This window comes from Macaca nemestrina, chromosome 1, assembly GCF_043159975.1.
Source record: "Macaca nemestrina isolate mMacNem1 chromosome 1, mMacNem.hap1, whole genome shotgun sequence".
In the NCBI taxonomy this organism is placed as follows: Eukaryota; Metazoa; Chordata; class Mammalia; order Primates; family Cercopithecidae; genus Macaca; species Macaca nemestrina.
The window spans coordinates 211,170,678-211,188,654 of NC_092125.1; the positions used below are offsets into that span (position 1 = coordinate 211,170,678).

Sequence of the window (17,977 nt, forward strand, 5' to 3'; positions counted from 1 at the left end):
CTTTCTCTTCTCCTACTGGCCAGCATCAGACACCAACTGTTTCTTGTCATCTAATTGAGCATGGTAGAGGAGGCACTGGAAACAGAAAAACCAAAGCTCATGGCCTTGCTCTGCTCATTCCTGGCTGTGTTATCCTAAGCAAAGTACTTCATCCCTCTGAGCCTGTTTCCCCCACAAATATGCAGGGGGAATACTCCTTCCTCACGGGACTAAGGTGTGTAAGTGTTTTGCACAGCCTGCCTCACGCAGTCCAATGCTCTTATTTTACAGATGGCTCAGTGAGGGGAACTGTCTCCCCAGATCCACATCCCTAGTGACAGGAGCAGGCTGCTAGCCTGGGGCGGGGTTGCACTTTCCCTAGCATCATGTGGTACCCTGTCTTTTGAATGCATTTACGTTATCTTCCCCAGCAACAGTCTTCCAGCCTTCGGCACCATCTTCAAACAACAGGGGCCCTGGAGCGAGCCAGGTATGGCCCAGGGCCCAGCCCTGGGGTGGGTGGTGGTCTGGGTCCTGGGTCCTTCCTGTGCCTCAGCCAGGCAGGAGGATTAACTGGGCAGGGTGGAAGCTCCCAGCCTTCTAGAGATGAGCCCCTGATGGGAGAGGAGTGTGAGGCTAGCGACTGCTCACAAGATGGTGGCAGAGAAGCCCCTAGATGGTGGCAGGGTGGGGACCAACTAGAAATGCTGGGGGAAGTTCAGCTGATGCCATCTGAGTAAGAGGTACTGCTGTTTAGTAAACAGCCACAGCCCTGAGTCCCTTAAGTGTCTCCCACTGCCCCGCCACCCAGGTCCCTGCTCTGAGGCCTCTGGTCCAGCACTCAGGCCATCATCCGTTCTGATTGGTCTGCCTGAGTCTTCCCAGTTGATACTGTGAAATCATCCCCCAGGGAGAGGACTGCTGAGCACCAACAATGACCCATTCTGGGGGCTTCGTAGCAGTAGGGGTGGGGGTGGGTAGCATGGCTCTCTCCTACCCAGCCTGGCCCTGTACAGCTCTGCTAGCCGTACCCTCCCAGAGCAGCTGGTCCCCATTTCCACGGTGCCCTGGCCTGTGTTTACAAGGCAGCTTTCTTTCCTGCAGTACCAACTGTGTGCAGAGCAGCCGGAAACTCCCCTAACACTGCTGGGCAGGCGGGGGCTGGCACTTGGGGAGGTTGAGCCAGGAAAGGATTAGTAACCAGGCAGCGGGTGGCTCAGAGCTGTGTGCCTGGGCGAGCGGGTGGTGTTAAGTGGAAGGCGCTTGGCAGCATGGCCTGCCACTCCCCACTGAGCAGCAAGCAAGAGGTTGGGGCGGGGCGACTGCCCCAGTAGCGGGTGGAGTGGGTGGGTGGGGGTGGAAGGATGTGAGCAGCGTCTGTACCCCTGGGACAGTCACAGTGACATCTGTTTGTTACCCTGAAGTGGAGACACAGAGGTCTGGTAGCACCTGTGCTCTGGGAAGCAGGCATGCAGGGGGCCATGGCCACTGAGGACCTCGGCCCTGGAGGGTGGAGGTGCAGACATGCTGGCTAGTGGTCACCAGCCCAGCGGCTTAGGACAGGAAGCCATCTGACGGGAAGCACCGACTGCCAGCCCCATGTGGAGCCCCAGAGCCGTTGGGGGGTGGGCTGGGGAGACAGAACTAATCTAAAGAGCATCAGGACAGCTCCCGCCAGAAGGTGACCTTGTGTGCTGAGACAGCTGCCACCCGCGCGGGGCACCTTTGGGGCACAAAGTGAAGGCCAGTGGGCCACTGCCGGCCAGTTTGTGGGAAACCTGCCAATGCTATCCCTGTGGCTCGCCCTGCTGTCCCCACGGGGGGCCCACTCTTCTCTCTAATCCCTTCCTTCCCTTTGCAGCTCAGGCTCCCAGAACAGGTGAGTGACAGACGACGGGCTGGGTTGTGCTGGATGTTCACTCTGACCGTGGCGCTTCTAGCTGGCCGCCTGTGGCCCAAATCTTTCTCACTGGCCATCTCCTCGGATCTGGGAAAGGTCCTGAGAGGTAGTCCCCCTGGCTCCCCTTTCTCAGCCAGACCTGATATCCATGGCACCTCATCTCCCTGCCTCCTCCTGCCACGTGGAGAATTCTGATTTTAATGTGAGCAGGAGCTCATCTGCACAGAGAAAACCAGAGTTGGCCTGGATAAGGTGATCATACCCGTGGCTCTGCCTGGGGGTCCATGAGCACTCTAAGACCCTCACATTCCCACTGTCACAGTTCACCTGACACCCGGACCCTCTTCCAAGTGCACCCTCGTCAATTCTTTGCTCCTTATGTACCTGCAGGGGCTCACCCTGATACCCAGGGCAGCGAAGAGTTCTGAGCCACTTCCAACTCACTTCCTTTGTTGCCTGTGCTTTTGACGAGCCAGGGCCAGAGAGGCCACGTGGAGCTGTCGTTCTCCATATGTTTTCTCTGCTCTGGGCTTTCTGGAAGCCTGAGGGAGGAAGGGCTTAGAAGAGCAACCTGGGCCACACATTTCCCAAGGGTGCCAGGGTCTCCCTCAGAACTTACAGAGAACAGGGGTCATGTTATAACTAAAGTGTTTATTTCCATTCAATGCACTAACTGATTGCTCTGCTCGGGTGTCTGCGTTGGCTCACAGGAGGGAGTCTGTGGCCAGATCCCTGGCTGAGGGCTTCCCCATGGCCAAGACCTTTAGGCCCAGCAAAGGTCTGGTGGGGGGAAGGAGGTGGGAGAGAAATCACACACTTTCTCTCCAGGGAAGGGAAGGAGCATGCTTGCCCGCGTCTCTGAGCGCACCCTCTGGAGGGCAGGGTATCACAGTGAATGATCCGGGTCCTGGCCTCCGATGCAGCCTGGTTTAGGCTCCCAGAGGCAAAACTGGGTTTTGGCCGTCTGAGGGCACTCAGGAGCCTCAAAGGGGCCTGTTTGCCTGGGAAGTACTAGATCAATTGGGGCAGGAGAGTGGGAAGTGGGCAAGGACTTCCAGTCCTGTAGCCTCAGAGCCCACTTCCTCCTCAATCTGTCACTTCCGTCAACAGTCCTGGAGTGGAAGGCTCCTCCACCTTGGCGCCTCCCCCTCCACACCCAAATCTCACTCCAGTCTCTGAATGGCCCAGATGGCCCTGTGGCAGTTGGCTTTGGTGAGGCCTGGTGGCAGGTAGGAGGAGGGAAGAGTGTCAATGAAAACAGTATAAAAAATCCAGAAATGTGCATATAAAATCTTGCCCTTGGTGTATTGCCTAAGTCAGTAAGCAGAAAGCACCTTCTTCCTGGAGAAGGATCAAGTCCTCAAAAGGTAGGAAATGTCAAAGTGTCACTTCATTGTCATTAAAAAAAAAAAAAACAAAACAACCCAACAAACAAATCCCCTAAACCAAAACCACCCTGACCAAAATACCCCCGAGTCCACAAATTGCTGTAAACAAACCCAGATGCAGGATCAACCCTTCTCAGCGGCAGTTGGAGCTGACGGCAGTCACTGCAGTATCAGTCCTTGAGGCGGGGGCTGGCGGGAGCGGGCACCAGGCCGGTCGGGCCGCCGGGCTGTGCGCGTGATAGTACCTGGAGCTGCAGACCCGGGGGCGGCATCCTCAGGAAGGCTGACCTTTCTGACGTCCCCGCGTTCTCCCTGACCCAGAAGGACAAAAGCCCCTTTCAGCCCCATGAGCCGACAGGAGAAACGGTGTCTTTCATTGGAGTTTCTAAAATATTCGCCAAAGACAGAAAAATTCTTCTGTTTGCTCAGTGGTGGCGGGAATAGATTTTCCCAGAGGGGTTCCTGGGGTGGCTGCCTGTCCATCTGTCCTGTCCTCCAGGCACTTGGTTGTTGACTGAGGCCTAGAGGAGCATCAGGGACAGGAGCCAAGGGTGGCCCCTGTCTCTCCCCTTCACATTTGTTTTTCTGAAAGTGTTTCTTGGCTCTGGCCAGGTCACCTTCCCAGAGGGAGTTGGAGAGAAACTGCTTTTGGTGTCCGATTGGACACATCGCATGAATCTCCCAAGCCCTTTTTTATCCCCCCGCAAGAACAGTCATTGCTTTCCTTATGAGAATCCTCTTTAAAAAATATTCCTTGTATTTCCCGCCCCCTCCCAGGATCTGTTTTCTTTTTTCCCATTCCCTTTTTATTTCCGTCGCTTGAGTTGCATGTTTTCATGGTGATGTCTCGTGGCTGGTGCCGCTTGGTTCTTCCCGTGGCCCGTGGCCCGTGGCCTTCTGGCGGGTGGCTGGCCCTGCAGTGGATGAAGCACCAGGAGGGCCGGCGCACGTGGGGCAGAGGGGGCGGGGCTTGGAGGAAGAGGTGAGCCGAGGCAGGTGAATGTCAAACCTCCACAGACTGAATCTGGTTCATCTGCGCCCGCATCACCTGGATACTGTTCAGGATTTTTTTCTGGTGGCCAGCCAAAGTGACCCCAACCCGGAGAATGTCCCTTTGGGAGAGAAGCACGTGTGTTAGGGAAATGTGCAGGTGAAGGAGCCCTGTGCCTGGTAGAGAGCTGCCTGGGCTTCCCCGGGAGGAAGACGGCAAAGCAAGGAGTACTGGGGAGTGTGGAGTGCAGAGTGGGCAGGCAGCCACAGCTGGAGGGAGTGACTATGGTGTGAGGTGGAAGAGCACGTGAGTAGGAATCAGGGTCCCTAGGGGGCCTTCTCTCCCCTGCTATGGTGAAGGGGAAGCCAGCTTACATTTTCTTTTGTTTTCTTTTTTGAAACAGAGTCTCGCTCTGTCGCCTAGGCTGCAGTGCAGTGGCATGATCTCAGCTCACTGCAACCTCCACCTCCCCGGTTCAAGCAATTTCCCTGCTTCAGCCTCCTGAGTAGCTGGCATTACAGGCACATGCCACCACGCCCGGCTAATTTTTTGCATTTTAGTAGAGATGGGGTTTCACCATGTTGGTCAGGCTGGTCTTGAACTCCTGACCTTGTGATCTGCCCGCCTTGGACTCCCAAAGTGCTAGGATTACAGGTGTGAGCAACTGTGCCCGGCTGCCAGCTTGCATTTTATAAGCACCCACTTCCTTTATATCTCCCTCAACCTTCCTACCAACCCCCAGTTCGTAGGTGAGAAAACGGAGGCTAAGGGAGGTGCTATGATTTGACCAAGGTCACAGAGCTTGTAGGTGGCAGGTAGACCTGGGTATCAGTCCACAGGTGACTCCGAAGTTGGCTATCTTGCCCCTTGGTCCCTGCTTCCCTATTGGGACATGATCTATTCCTCACCCTCCAGATCACCCCACTTGGCTGGTGGGGCCGGTGGAGAGGGGGTGCTAAGGTGATGAGCAGAGGTGGCTGGGCACTTACTCCATCATCATCTGAGACACGACGTCAAAGGAGGTGAAGCCAGCATTGGCGAAGCTCTCCTTGTACTGCCCCATCTTGATGGCCTCCAGCCACTCGTCCACCGTGTTAAAGCTGGTGTAGTCGGGGATCGTGCGGTCCAGCAGCGGCAGGTTGATGCTGGGGTTGGGGGTGGGTGACAGAGATGGTCAGGGCACCTGTTTGCAGGGAGCGTGCAGGGACATGCCTGTAGGCTGCGTATGCATGAATGTGCACGTGTGCATCCATTTACGTGAACATGAACACAGGCGAAGGGGTATGTACGTGAGTATTTCTGCATGAGTGCGGGCATGGGTTTGAACCTGTGGAAACATGCATGCATATATATGTGAGCATGTGAGAGCGAGTGTGCAGAACTCAAAGCTGGGGCCAACTGGGAAGTCTAGGGAAGGCACTGCAGGGATGGCCGAGAGGCTGGACCTCGGGAGTGAGGAGGGGAAGATGCAGCTCCATGCTTATTTTCAGGAGGAGGGATTTCAGCTAGACTAACTATGCTGGTTATTCAGTTTCCTCTCCCAGTGCCATTCTCCATCCTTCCCCACTCTGGTTTGTGCTATAGGAAGCTCACCTTCTGGACTGTCCAGAGACTGTATTTCCAAAGCCCAGCTAAGGCTGGTGGCGCTAATGGGAATGACTTCTTGGCTGGCAAGGAGTGAAATGGCTCTCATGAGGTTTAAAGCTCAGAGGGATTTGATCTGGAGAGTTAGGGGTGGCTGACATAGGGTCATGGTGAGGAGAGACAGGCAGAGGGAAGCACGATGGTCTCCCGCTCATAAGAACGTGCTCTCTGGCTACAGCCAGCCCTAGATCCTAAGGATACCTGACCAGACGCCCCTCTGAAACCCTGTGGGGTTGTGGGTCCTGAGGAGTAAGTGTGTGCAGGGGCAGCAGTGTGACCTGTGACAGCCACCCAAGGAAGGCAGAGGAGAGCTGCTGCCCCACAGAGCCTGCCCTGGGAGGCTTGAGCCTTGAGGAGAAGTGAGGTACCAGGTCCCTGGGCGAACACCCCTCAGGCTGAGCCTGTCTCTCAGGCATGGGGATGCTGACTCAGTGTACAGGCACAGATGGGTGTATGGTGAGTACAAACTTCTGAATGGGTGTGTGTGCAGGTGCCTATGGATGTGTGTAGATGTGAGAGCCTGAGACTGTGTGTGAACAGTCATGAGTGTTTGTGCCTAATTGTGTGTTCATCTGCACATGTAGGACTGGACCTGTGTGAGCATGTGTGTGATGAGGATATAAATGGAAGTTAGAGGGTCCAGGTTTGAGTATGAGGGTAGCTAGGAAGGAAACTTAGTGACAGGCATATCTATTCACCAACTAAGATTCTGGATCCTTTGGTAATTTTTTTTTTTTTTTTTTTAAGATGGAGTTTCGCTCTTGCTGCTCAGGCTGGAGTGCAATGGCATGATCTCAGCTCACGGCAACCTCTGCCTCCTGGGTTCAAGCGATTCTCCTGCCTTAGCCTCCTGAGTAGCTGGGATTACAGATGCACACCACTAGGGGCCGGCTAATTTTTTTTTTTTTTTTTGAGATGGAGTCTTGCTCTGTCACCCAGGTTGAAGTGCAGTGGTGCAATCTCGGCTCACTGCAAGCTCGGCCTCCTGGGTTCACGCCATTCTCCTGCCTCAGCCTCCCGAGTAGCCGGGACTACAGGTGCGTGCCACCACGACTGGCTAATTTTTTTGTATTTTTAGTAGAGATGAGGTTTCACAGTGTTAGCCGGGATGGTCTTGATCTCCTGACCTCGTGATCCACCCGCCTCGGCCTCCCAAAGTGCTGGGATTACAGGCGTGAGCCACTGCGCCCGGCCAATTTTTGTATTTTTTAGTAGAGAAGGGGTTTCACCATGTTGGCCAGGCTGGTCTCGAACTTCTGTCCTCAGGTGATCCACCCACTTCAGCCTCCCAAAGTGCTGGGATTGCAGGCGTGAGCCACCTCGCCCGGCCTTCCTTTGGTAATTTTTCTTCCTGGTCTCTCTGACCACACTTTAAAAGATGCCTCCTCTGCCACCCACAGGGTATGTGTCCTTTTCTTCCTCTGGGCAGTCTGTGTCCTCTGCTCTCCTGCACCCCTAAGGCAGGGCAGGTACCCAACAAACACTAGTCCTGTTCTTTCCCATCCCAAGCTGCAGTAAGGAAGAGCATCGCCTGAAGCGGGGGGGGGGGGGGGCCGAAGCGATGGGAGAGGGGAAGAAGGGCAGGGCCTGGCTGGGGCGGGGCCAGGGCAGGGTCTTACCCAGAGGAGAGGGGCGCCATGGCTTTGAGGCTGTTGGGATTGCGGATCATCTTGTCTAGCGTGTTGACAATTTGGCCGAATTTGGGCCGGTGGTTGCGGTCCTTCTGCCAACAATCCAGCATGAGTTGGTGCAGGGCGCTTGGGCAGTCCATGGGCGGCGGCAGCCGATAGTCCTGCTCAATGGCATTGATTACCTGGGACAATGCAGGAGTGGAGAGGGGTTGGGTGGATGGGCTGAGGGCATCTACCCTCTGCCAGGCCCATCTTGCCCCCAGTACATTGCATGTCTGACCTACTCAGTTGCTGTGGCAACCAACCAGTTTCACCTCCTGGAGGCAGCCCCAGGGATGGGATGACCTGGGTTTCTACCATCTAGACCTTTAATCTGACATGGCAGCTGGGTTCTTGCCCCACCCTCTGCCAATCTTGGGAAATCCAGAGCCCCGAGATAGCTTCTCCCCAGGGTCCACCAAGATGACCCTCCTATGCCTGGTTCCACCAGCTCCTCCCTCTTTCCCGTCTGTGAGCCCCTCTTGGCTTGGATGGCCCCAAGGCCTCCCCTCTCTGCCTCCTTGCTTGACCCCATGTGGCCACATGCTTGATTTTAGTGCCATTTACAGCTCTAGGTATGAGATACCTCCCCCTCATCAGGCCCACACCATGGCCTCAAGCCTGGCTGGGGCCCCCTCCCACCATCTCCACCTGCTTCTCTGTCAAGGAAATGCTCCTAAACACCCCTCTCAGCCTGTCCTGCCGCCACAGCCAGATTCACCTTCCACAGCTCGACTGTGGGTCACCCTTCTCGTGTAAGAAGTTTCTTCGAGTCCTTCCTGTCTGCATTTTTGCTAATGGAAACCCTCTGGTTTGGGTTCAACCCCGCACTGGCCCACCTCAGCCTTTGCACATGCTATTCTTTCCCACTGGAAGCTCTCAAGTCTCCACGTCCTGCGACTGTTCGAACCCCACTTATCCTGCGATCACCTCCTGTCTGATCTTGCCCATGCTGCCGGTGCCTCAGTGCCTCCAGGGCTACTCCGATTTAGCACCTGATCTTAAAAGCTCCTGATCACAACATCCGGTTCCCTGAATAATCGTCTTGTCCCCCAGTTAGGTGGTAAACACCTGAAGGGCAGATGTGGTCTCATTTGGGGCTGGCCACAGGTGCATGCGTTCTGAAGACACACTGATGTGTGGATGAGTGGCCTTTCCTACTCCCTACCGCCTGGAGAGTCCAGGGTCCTGTGCGGACATTCGAATCAGCCACCATCGGGCTGGCAGCTACCCTGGGAGCCAGGCCCATGATCTCAGAAGCCTATGTCACACACTCTGGGAGACTGGCACAAGGCCAGGAGCCCCGATCTTCCCTCTCCCATCTGGTGGGCCGGAGAGGTCTTGCCCATCCCCTTGGAGACTTACATCCTGGTTGGTCATGTCCCAGTAGGGCCGCTCCCCGTAGGACATCACCTCCCACATGACGATGCCATAGCTCCACACATCACTGGCCGAGGTGAACTTCCGGTACTGGATGGCTTCCGGGGCTGTCCAGCGAATGGGGATCTTTCCGCCCTGGGAGACAGAATGAGGAGGGTTCGTGGGTGGGAGGCTGGCCTGTCTGACCTCTTCTCTTAATCCTCCCACTCTGTGCCCTGTGATACCCCAATCTCATGAGGCACCTCATTGTGCCCCAAACTCACCATGCAGCTTCAGACCACTGGGCATTTGCACCAGCTGCACCCTCTGCATGAAGTGCCTTTTACCATTCTGCCATCTGGAAACCTCCTTCTCATCCTCAAGTCCCTCCAAAAGCTTTTCTGAGCTCCCAAAGGATTGTCAGCTGCCCTCAATCCCACAGCTGTGACTTACGCCTCCCCATCAAGGAGGCACGTCTCACACAGCACAGTACTGAAGTGACTTGCCTACTTGCACCCGTCTCTGGGCTCTTTGTCCTTCCAGTTTAAAACCTTCAACAACCCCTGCTGCTTTCAGGAGAGAGGCCTGAACCTGGGCATTCCAGGAGCTCCAAGGTCCAACCCTGCCTACCTCTCCAGCACTACTGCTCACTACCACTGCCCCTACAGCCTGTATTCCAGTCGCAGGACTTTGCCATGAGAACATGGCATTTGACAAACATTTCTGGGCCCTTCCGCTCTCAGCTCAGATATCAACCTCTCCAGCAAGCCTTCCTTTGCCTCCAAGGCTGCCTGTCCTGGCTTACAGCCCTGTCACTCCACATGGCTCTGCACATGTGTTCCCCATCAGTGTAGGAGTTGCAAGAGGGCAGGAGCTGTGGTTCCTGTCTCCCTGTCTCCAGGGCCCAGGACAGTGCTTGGCCCAGTTGGGCGTTAGTGAAATTGTCTTGCAGGGAGAGAGATGGCCACTCAGGCCTCTCTTCTCTGGCTCTGGGACTCCGGTGTTCCCTGCCTCCATCTTACCAGGGCGCTGGTGTAGGTGGGGTCTGAGGTATCGTCCTCTAGAAAGCGTGAGAGCCCAAAGTCCGACACCTTGCAGACCAGGTTGCTGTTGACGAGGATGTTGCGGGCAGCCAGGTCACGGTGCACATAGTTCATGTCTGCCAGGTACTTCATGCCGGCTGCGATGCCCCGAAGCATGCCCACCAGCTGGATGACTGTGAACTGCCCATCATTTTGCTGTGGGAGAAGTGGAGAAAACATAGAGTGAACAGAACAGGCATCAGGGCTCTGCATCATCCTCACAATGGGAAACCAGAGCAGGGCCCTGCCAGCCTGGCTCTAGGTTCCTTGGGGAATGACTCAGATGCTTCGGGACCCCGGAGAGGCCCATCAGAGGCCAACTTCAGGGTGGTGGTGAGAACACAGGCTTTGAAGCAGATACACTTGGTTTGACTCTGGCTTTGTTCCTTCTTGGCTGTGTGACCTTGGGCATGTAACCTAACATCTTTGAGTCTCAGTTTCCTCTTCTGTGTGTTAAATGGGCCTAAATCACACCCATCTCCCAGGGCTATTCTGGCTTAAACAAGAAGGTACATGGAAGGTGCCTGGCACATGTTAGGTGCTTCACAAATATTTACTGAATAGCAGCTGATCCAATGGCCTGCTTCTGATGCCCAGTCTGGTGCTATGTCTGGTTGGTTGACTGTGGTCTCCTGGGAGACCTTGACATTTTCCTCTGTTGGCCTTGAACTCCTCCCACCAGCCTATAGAGCTTTGGAGAACTCCAAAATCTGGTGAAAACCCTGGATGAGAGGTCAAGACACTTGATTCCAGTCCAGGCCTCATCTTGACCCTCTGGGTGACTCTGGGCAAATCCAACCTCTCTTTGAGCCCGTTTTCTTCGGTGCACAATGAGAAGGCTGGCTAAGAGCAGGAATGGAAACAGATTTAAGATGTGTGCCAACTCTGATCAACTGATTGTGGCTTCCTGGGGAACCATACTGAGAAGAATTCTGGGACTGCTTCTGGGCTTAGTGGATGAGAGTGCTGGGATTGATTAGCAGTGCCTGCCACGGGTAAGGGAATGGAAAGTGACAGCCTACAAGCCATTCCTGACCTAGAGCTTTTCCAAGACCGCTTCAGGCTCTGAGAGTCTGAAGCTGTGTCCATCATTCCTTTCCTGCCCCATTCATGGGCCCCTGGCCCTCTTGGCTTCCCCTACCCGGAGAAAGGAATCCAGGGAGCCATTCTCCATGAACTCAGTGATGATCATCACAGGCGTGCTCTTGGTCACGACACCCTCCAGGTGGATGACGTTGGGATGGTCGAACTGGCCCATGATGGAGGCTTCGCTCAGGAAGTCCCGGCGCTGCTTCTCCGTGTAGCCTGACTTGAGCGTCTTGATGGCCACAAAGATCTCTCTCTTGCCTGGCAGCTTCAGGTGGCCACTGCAGACCTCTCCAAACTCCCCTGAGACAGAAACACCAAGACAGGCAGGATGTCACTTGCCAGGTGGAAGGGCCACCTCCCTGTTCCCTGTCACATCCACTCACAGGGCCTGCATGTACATTTTCTTCTCAATGGCCCACTCATCCTTGCAGACACCAAACCCCTTCAAGAATTCAGGGGTCCAGAAAAATCCCAGCCACCTCCCAGCCCTGTGCCTCAGTTTCCTCTTTTGTCAGTGAGGTGATTTTACTGGATGACCTTTGAGGGCCCTTCTTTCATGGTCATTCTGAACCTTCAGGCCTTGGGCGGGGGGGTCCTTTGAGGCCCCTGTCTCACATCCTACCTTCTGCCCCAAGGGTACACATTGGGGTGGTCTCGCTGCCCATGGCTAAGGCCATAGTACATGTGAAGGTACCAGCCACCTACCTGCTCCGATCACCTGCTCAATTTTGACACAGGAGATGTCAATTTCCTTGGCAAATTCCCGGACTGCCTCGTTGGGGTCCTCATAGGTGAAAGGGTCGATGTAGATCTTCATGCCTGGGGTCACTGGGGGACAAGACCAGGCTCTGTCATATGGACTGACTCAAGATGCACACAAAAGGAAAAGCAGGAGCCAGTCCCTCTGTGGAGGGAAATCCACTCCCATGTGGCCCCCATAAGAACTGGGCAACTCCCTGCAGGTCATTTGACCCCTCTGGGTCTTACTGAGCAGATAGGCGTGAACTGAGTAGGAGGTGAGGAGAACAGAGACCAGCAGGGGTGGCAGATAGGTCTTAGCTCTTGTTCCAACTCTCATTGATCAGCAGTGGTTTTCTGGAGCAGCTGAGGCTGGCAGAACTGATAAGCAATGTCTGTTACGGGCATGGGCACACAAGGATAAATGGAAAGATAGGTGATAGAGAATCAAGGGGTGCAAAGTAAAGGAAGAGGGGGGCAAAAAGGAAGGGAGCAAATTGGAACTAAAATACAGAAAGATCAGGCAATAGACCATGTTGTCCTTGGAGTTCTGCTACGGAGAGCTCCTCCTTGTCTCTCCAGGCCTAACTCCAGGCCTAATTCAAGCCTCCTCTTCCCCTAGGGTCCCTTCTAGCTGCCCCAACTTCCCAAACGGGCCCCCAGAGCCTGGGGCTGCCCCACTCACCAGGGACTGAGTATCCACAGCTGCTGGGCCACCTCCCCGGTCCCCCACTAGCCAAGTCTTAACCCCTTCTGGATCCCTGATTTTCTGGTAATCAACATGAGGCTAGACATCGGGCATTTGATTCCTGATCTGATGCATATTTTAATTTTATTATTATTGTTATTATTTGCTCTCCCTCTCTTCTGTCCCACACTTATTTTTTTATGCACTAAGAGAAGAAGGTAACCTGGATGTCAAAGACCCAATTCTGAATAGCCAGCACTGAGTCAGCAAAATGCTTGGAAAGAAGGGAAAGATGACCCATCCATCTTCCCCCTCCCAGACAGACAGCTGGTCTTCCAACACCCAGACCTCCCGGTCCAGAGCCCAAACTTTCCTCTGGCTTCTCCAGAATCCTGCTCACATTCTCCTGCCACTCCAGGAGCTGCAACTTTGGAGGTAGGAGCTCTAGGAGTTGGGAGTTGAAATCCTTGGGTCACCATAAGGCTTGGCTGGTTGGTGCGTGAGGCCATCAACCCTGCTCAGCTGTGTGACCTTGGACATATGAGTTGATACTCTCAGCCTCTATTTTAGGCATTCCAGGAATCTAGGCGTTAAGAGTGTGTAACACAGGCGTTGGCGAATTGGCTTACAGCCTATTTTGTAAATAAAGTTTTATTGGAACACAATCATGCTCATTCCTTTGCCTATGGCTGTTATTAAGCTATGACAGCAGAGTTGGGTAGTTACAAGGGAGACCCATAAGGTCTAAAATATTTACTATCTGTCTCCTTACGAAAAATTTGCCAACCGCTGCTATAACACGTGAGCTTTATTTGGGATTATTTGTGTGGGTATTTGTTTAGCTCTTGAGGTCAGGGTTTCTTAATTTGGGTCTGTGAGCTACTTAGCAGTCCTAACTATGGGCAGTAGGAGGTCTGATAACCTCCTGAGATGGGATTCATTTATTATGATTGTCCTTTTCTATTCAAAAAGTAATTCATGCTGCTTCGAAAGTCCAAAAGTTATGGAAATAAATATTGTCAAAAACAAAAGTTCTCAAAAAATCCATCCTCAAGTATAGACCTCTGAATTTTTTTTAATTAAAAATTTTTTTTCTCTGTCACCCAGGCTGGAGTGCAGTGGCATGATCTCAGCTCACTGCAACCTCCGCCTCCCGGATTCAAGTGATCCTCATCCTCCCACCTTAACCTCCCAAGTAGTTGGGATTACAGCCATGTGCCACAACACCTAGCTTATTTTTTGTATTTTTAATAGAGTTTTAATAGGTTTTGCCATGTTGGCCAGGCTGGTCTCCAACTCCTGACCTCAAGTGATCCACCAGCCTTGGCCTCCCAAAGTGCTGGGATTATAGGCGTGAGCCACTGTGCCTGGCCTGACCTCTGGACTTTTAATAATTTTATACGTGTATCTGTTTTTCTGGCCATAGGCTCCAAAACTTTCAGCAGAGTCTCCCAGGAGTCTGAGGCCCCCAAAGAGGTTAAGAACCACCATCCAAGACTGTTGAGTGCTTGGGAGGAGGAAATGGACACTTTTTTTTTTTCCCCTGATTTCTCCCTCCCCTGGCAAACTGCATAAAGCTCTGCACACAGCAGACACTCAGTGTCTGTAGGGCCGAGCAGAATCCAAATGACACAGATAGAATCATAATAGCAGCTGTCACGTACTGAGCCCTTTGTGCTCAACACCATGCCAGGCTCTTTATATGCCTTATCTCCTCCACTCAAAAACTCTTAGAAGAAAGGACAATTATTCCCATTTCACACATAAGGAAACTGTGGCTCAGAGAGGCTAAGTCATCTGGCCAAGGCCACACAGCTAGCAAATGGCACAGCCAGGATTTGAACCCAGGTCTGTCAGACTTGAGCCTGGGGCCAGTACTCTTAATCACCATGTTCACTGCCTCCTGGATGACATACAACCAGAATCTGGTCCATGCCTCCTTCTGGAGTATTCTGCCATGACCACCTCCTTCCCCATCAGCCTTCTCAGAGCCAGGGCGTCGGCTCCCTGGGGATGCTCTCTTGCTTGCTCAGACTCAATGCACGCCCTGTGGTTCTTGACAACTGGTTTTCAGCCTCCCTCCCAATAGGACTGGGGGAGGCCCTTTCTGATGGGGATGGAGGACAGGAATGGGTTGACTCTGGGAGGTAAGGGGAAGCACAGTAGCTCAAATCCTCCTTGGTCGCCTCCACTGCCAAGCAACTGGATACCATCGCCATGCTGTGGCCAGCAGCACTGGTCAGGAGGGCCTCTGCTGCTTGCAGGACAAAGGTGCATGCCCCTGCCTGGCATTCCCAGCTCTCCATGGATTGGCCTCACTTCCAGCTCCCTGCTCCCTAGATGCCAGCTCACAGGACTTACTGACCCAGGGGTTTCAGACTCACTTCATTATTTCCTGCCTCCATGCTTTTGTTCGTGGTGTGCTCTCTACCTGGAGTACCCTCTCCTCTTTCTTTTTGTGACCAGATCAAATGCCATTGCCTCTGTGAAGACCGCCTGGATCGCTCCAGGGGAGACCTGTACCCTCTCCTCAGGCTCCCACAGTCCTGAGTCCACACCCACTCTTATGACCTTGATGTCTGTTCTGGCTTTTCTACCTTGTACCAGGGTTCCCAGATACGCATGCCCACAGCCCCCTGCCTGTGGAACACTCTGCTGCCTGTGAGGGCTTAGTTTACCCTCTTCCCCAGGAAGACCGAGTCTGTGTCTGTCTTGTTCATGCTGAATCCCAGGGCCTGGCACACAGTGGGTGCCCAATAAGTGCTTACTGAACACATAATGGCATTACTACGTGTCTTGAATGTCTTTGAGAATTTGATGAAAATAATGAATCTGCTCCTTGGAAAAGTATCCCTGTGTGTGCATACTCCCATATTTCACGCATAATTTTGGCGTATTCACAGGCCCTTGGAAGCTCTAGGGGTCTTTAGACCCCAAGCTACAAGCCCTTGCTTTAGAATGTTGCCTCTGGAGTACTTATGCGAAGGTGATATACAGTAGATGCTTAATAAACACTTATTGAATATACATTCAGTGTAGATTTACTGGGTGCCAGGCCTTGTTCTGGGCACTTTATAGTTTTTGATCCCATGAATCCTCCTAACAACCCTACCAGGTAAGTGCCATTATTAGGCTGATACCTTATGAAACTGTCAATATTTAACTGTTTCTGACCTACAGAAATAGCAATTTCATTTGGTACAATCCCATATGATGCCTGTTTTTCAGATGAGGAAACTGGCATAAGAAAGGTTAAATGAGTGGGACACGGTGGCTCAAGCTCATAATCCCAGTCCTTTGGGAGGCTGAGGCAAGAGGATTGCCTGAGCCCAGAAGTTCGAGACTGGCCTGGGTAACATGGCAGGAACCCATGTCTATGAAAAATAAATAAGTTAGCCAGGCATGGTGGTGTAGGCTTGTGATCCCAGCTACTTAGGAGGCTGAGGCATGAGGATTGATTGAGCCCAGGAGGTAGAGGCTGCAGTGAGCCGTGTTTGTGCCACTGCATTCCAGTCTGGGTGACAAAGCGAGACCCTGTTATATACACACACACACAGAGGAGGTTAAATGACATCAACACAGCTAATAAATGGCAGAAGTGGGGTTTGAACCCGGGCCGGCTACAGAGTCTCCACTTGTAACCCTCAGGCTGCGTTTCTTCCAGGTACTTCCCCAGTCTGCCTCTTGGAATAGAAGGTGAGTGAGTGTCTGGTGGCCAGAGCCTCCAACAAGCTTGACTCTCAGGAGGGGCACTTGCTGAACCGAGGTCGGGTGAGGACCTCTGTAGGCAAAGGCTACAGAAAATCCTGGGCTGTTGTTTGGATGATTTACGGCTGTCAGCCACTGCCTGTTGCCCTGCCCTCAAATGCGAAATTCACGATGAGGGAAGAGGAACCAGTGTGCCGAGTTCTGGGTCTGAATTCTGGCACTGCTGCTAATTCTGGTCACAAATGAGCTGCTTTGTGAGTCTGAAGCCAGGATCAACCACTGTGTTGATCCAGCTGTGTGTCCTTGAACAAGTTACTTAATCTCTGCGTCTTACTTTTTTCACCTACCCAGTGGGTATAACAAACAATACCTACCTCCTAATGGGGTTGCAAGGATTAAACGAGAGCATCAAGGAAAGTGCTGAATAATTGTAAACTGTTGCAAAGAAGAGCTGGCTATTATTAAATATTACTCCAAAGCACTTTAACGTCCCTTAATTCATTGAATCCTCACAATTCCATGACAAAAGTATCGTTCTTGCTACTTCCCATATAAAGATGTCAAGGCTCAGAGAGGTTTGATGGCTTTCCCGAGGTCACCCAGCTGGCTAGTGGCAGAGTAGGGATGAGAAGCCAGATCAGTCCCTCCGGCTCCACATCCAGGCATCACAGACCTTGGTACTCACTCAGCACCTGCTGGATGATGGAAACCGTGTGGCCATGTGGGTGATTACAGGCCAGTCACATGGATCTCTGGGCCTCAGCTTCCTCCTCTGTCCTGACCACGCAGGGTGGCTGGATGTATATGGGATCACAGGGCTGGCAGTGCTTTGAACAGAACAAAGTTCTGCTCAGATCTAACGTTAGAGCTTAGGATGGAGGGAGGGGCATCTTAGGCCTTAAATGTGCTGATCTAGCAACAAACCCTGGGGTCTATTTTAAAAATAGACCTCACCTGTTTCCCTATTACTGACTCACACACCACATAGCAATGCTCCCCAGTGGCTCCAGGAGACAGAGCATGGGAGCCTATCCCATTCCAGCTCAGTAGAATGGAGCCAGCACAGGATGCCAGCTCTGCAGCCAGACAGCTGGAGTTCATACCCCTGCTCCTTCCCTGGCAGCTATACAACCTCTGTGCCTCAGTTTCCCCATATTCAAAGTGAGACACTATAAGGATCAAATGAATAAGTACATGTAAAGCCTTGAAACAATTCTTGGCACACAGAATGCACGCAGTACGTCTAGCCACATCTATGATCATGGTTTCATTACTTGGGGCAATAAGAGGTGATGACATAATTTATAATCTTTTTCTTTTTTTTTTTTTGTTTGAGAAGGAGTCTTGCTCTGTTCCCCAGGCTCACTGCAATCTTCACCTCCCAGGTTCAAGTAATTGTCCTGCTTCAGCCTCCTGAGTAGCTGGGACTATAGGCACCCGCCACCATGCCCCACTAATTTTTGTATTTTTATTTTTTTTGAGACGGAGTCTTGCTCTGTTGCCCAGGCTGGAGTGCAGTGGCCGGATCTCAGCTCACTGCAAGCTCCACCTCCCGGGTTTACGCCATTCTCCTGCCTCAGCCTCCCGCGTAGCTGGGACTACAGGCGCCTGCTACCTCGCCTGGCTAGTTTTTTGTATTTTTTTAGTAGAGACGGGGTTTCACCAGGTTAGCCAGGATGGTCTCGATCTCCTGACCTCGTGATCCGCCTGTCTCGGCCTCCCAAAGTGCTGGGATTACAGG

At 53.0% G+C, this 17,977-nt stretch overlaps 1 protein-coding gene across 4 annotated transcripts in view; it reads right to left on the bottom strand.

Moving 5' to 3' along the window:
• Positions 1-4,129: 4,129 nt before the first annotated feature.
• The window catches only part of LOC105494409 (EPH receptor B2), a 205,412-nt gene continuing 191,564 nt past the window's right edge, over positions 4,130-17,977 (bottom strand). For all 4 annotated transcript variants that reach the window (XM_071098836.1, XM_071098829.1, XM_071098828.1 and 1 more), the window contains exons 10-16: positions 11,808-11,930; positions 11,155-11,402; positions 9,954-10,169; positions 8,938-9,087; positions 7,522-7,715; positions 5,248-5,403; positions 4,130-4,379 (exon numbers count right to left, since the gene is read on the bottom strand). In XM_071098836.1, coding sequence (XP_070954937.1) covers positions 4,271-4,379; positions 5,248-5,403; positions 7,522-7,715; positions 8,938-9,087; positions 9,954-10,169; positions 11,155-11,402; positions 11,808-11,930 — 1,196 coding nt within the window. In that variant the 3' untranslated portion in view covers positions 4,130-4,270. The remainder of the gene's footprint in view (positions 4,380-5,247; positions 5,404-7,521; positions 7,716-8,937; positions 9,088-9,953; positions 10,170-11,154; positions 11,403-11,807; positions 11,931-17,977) is intronic.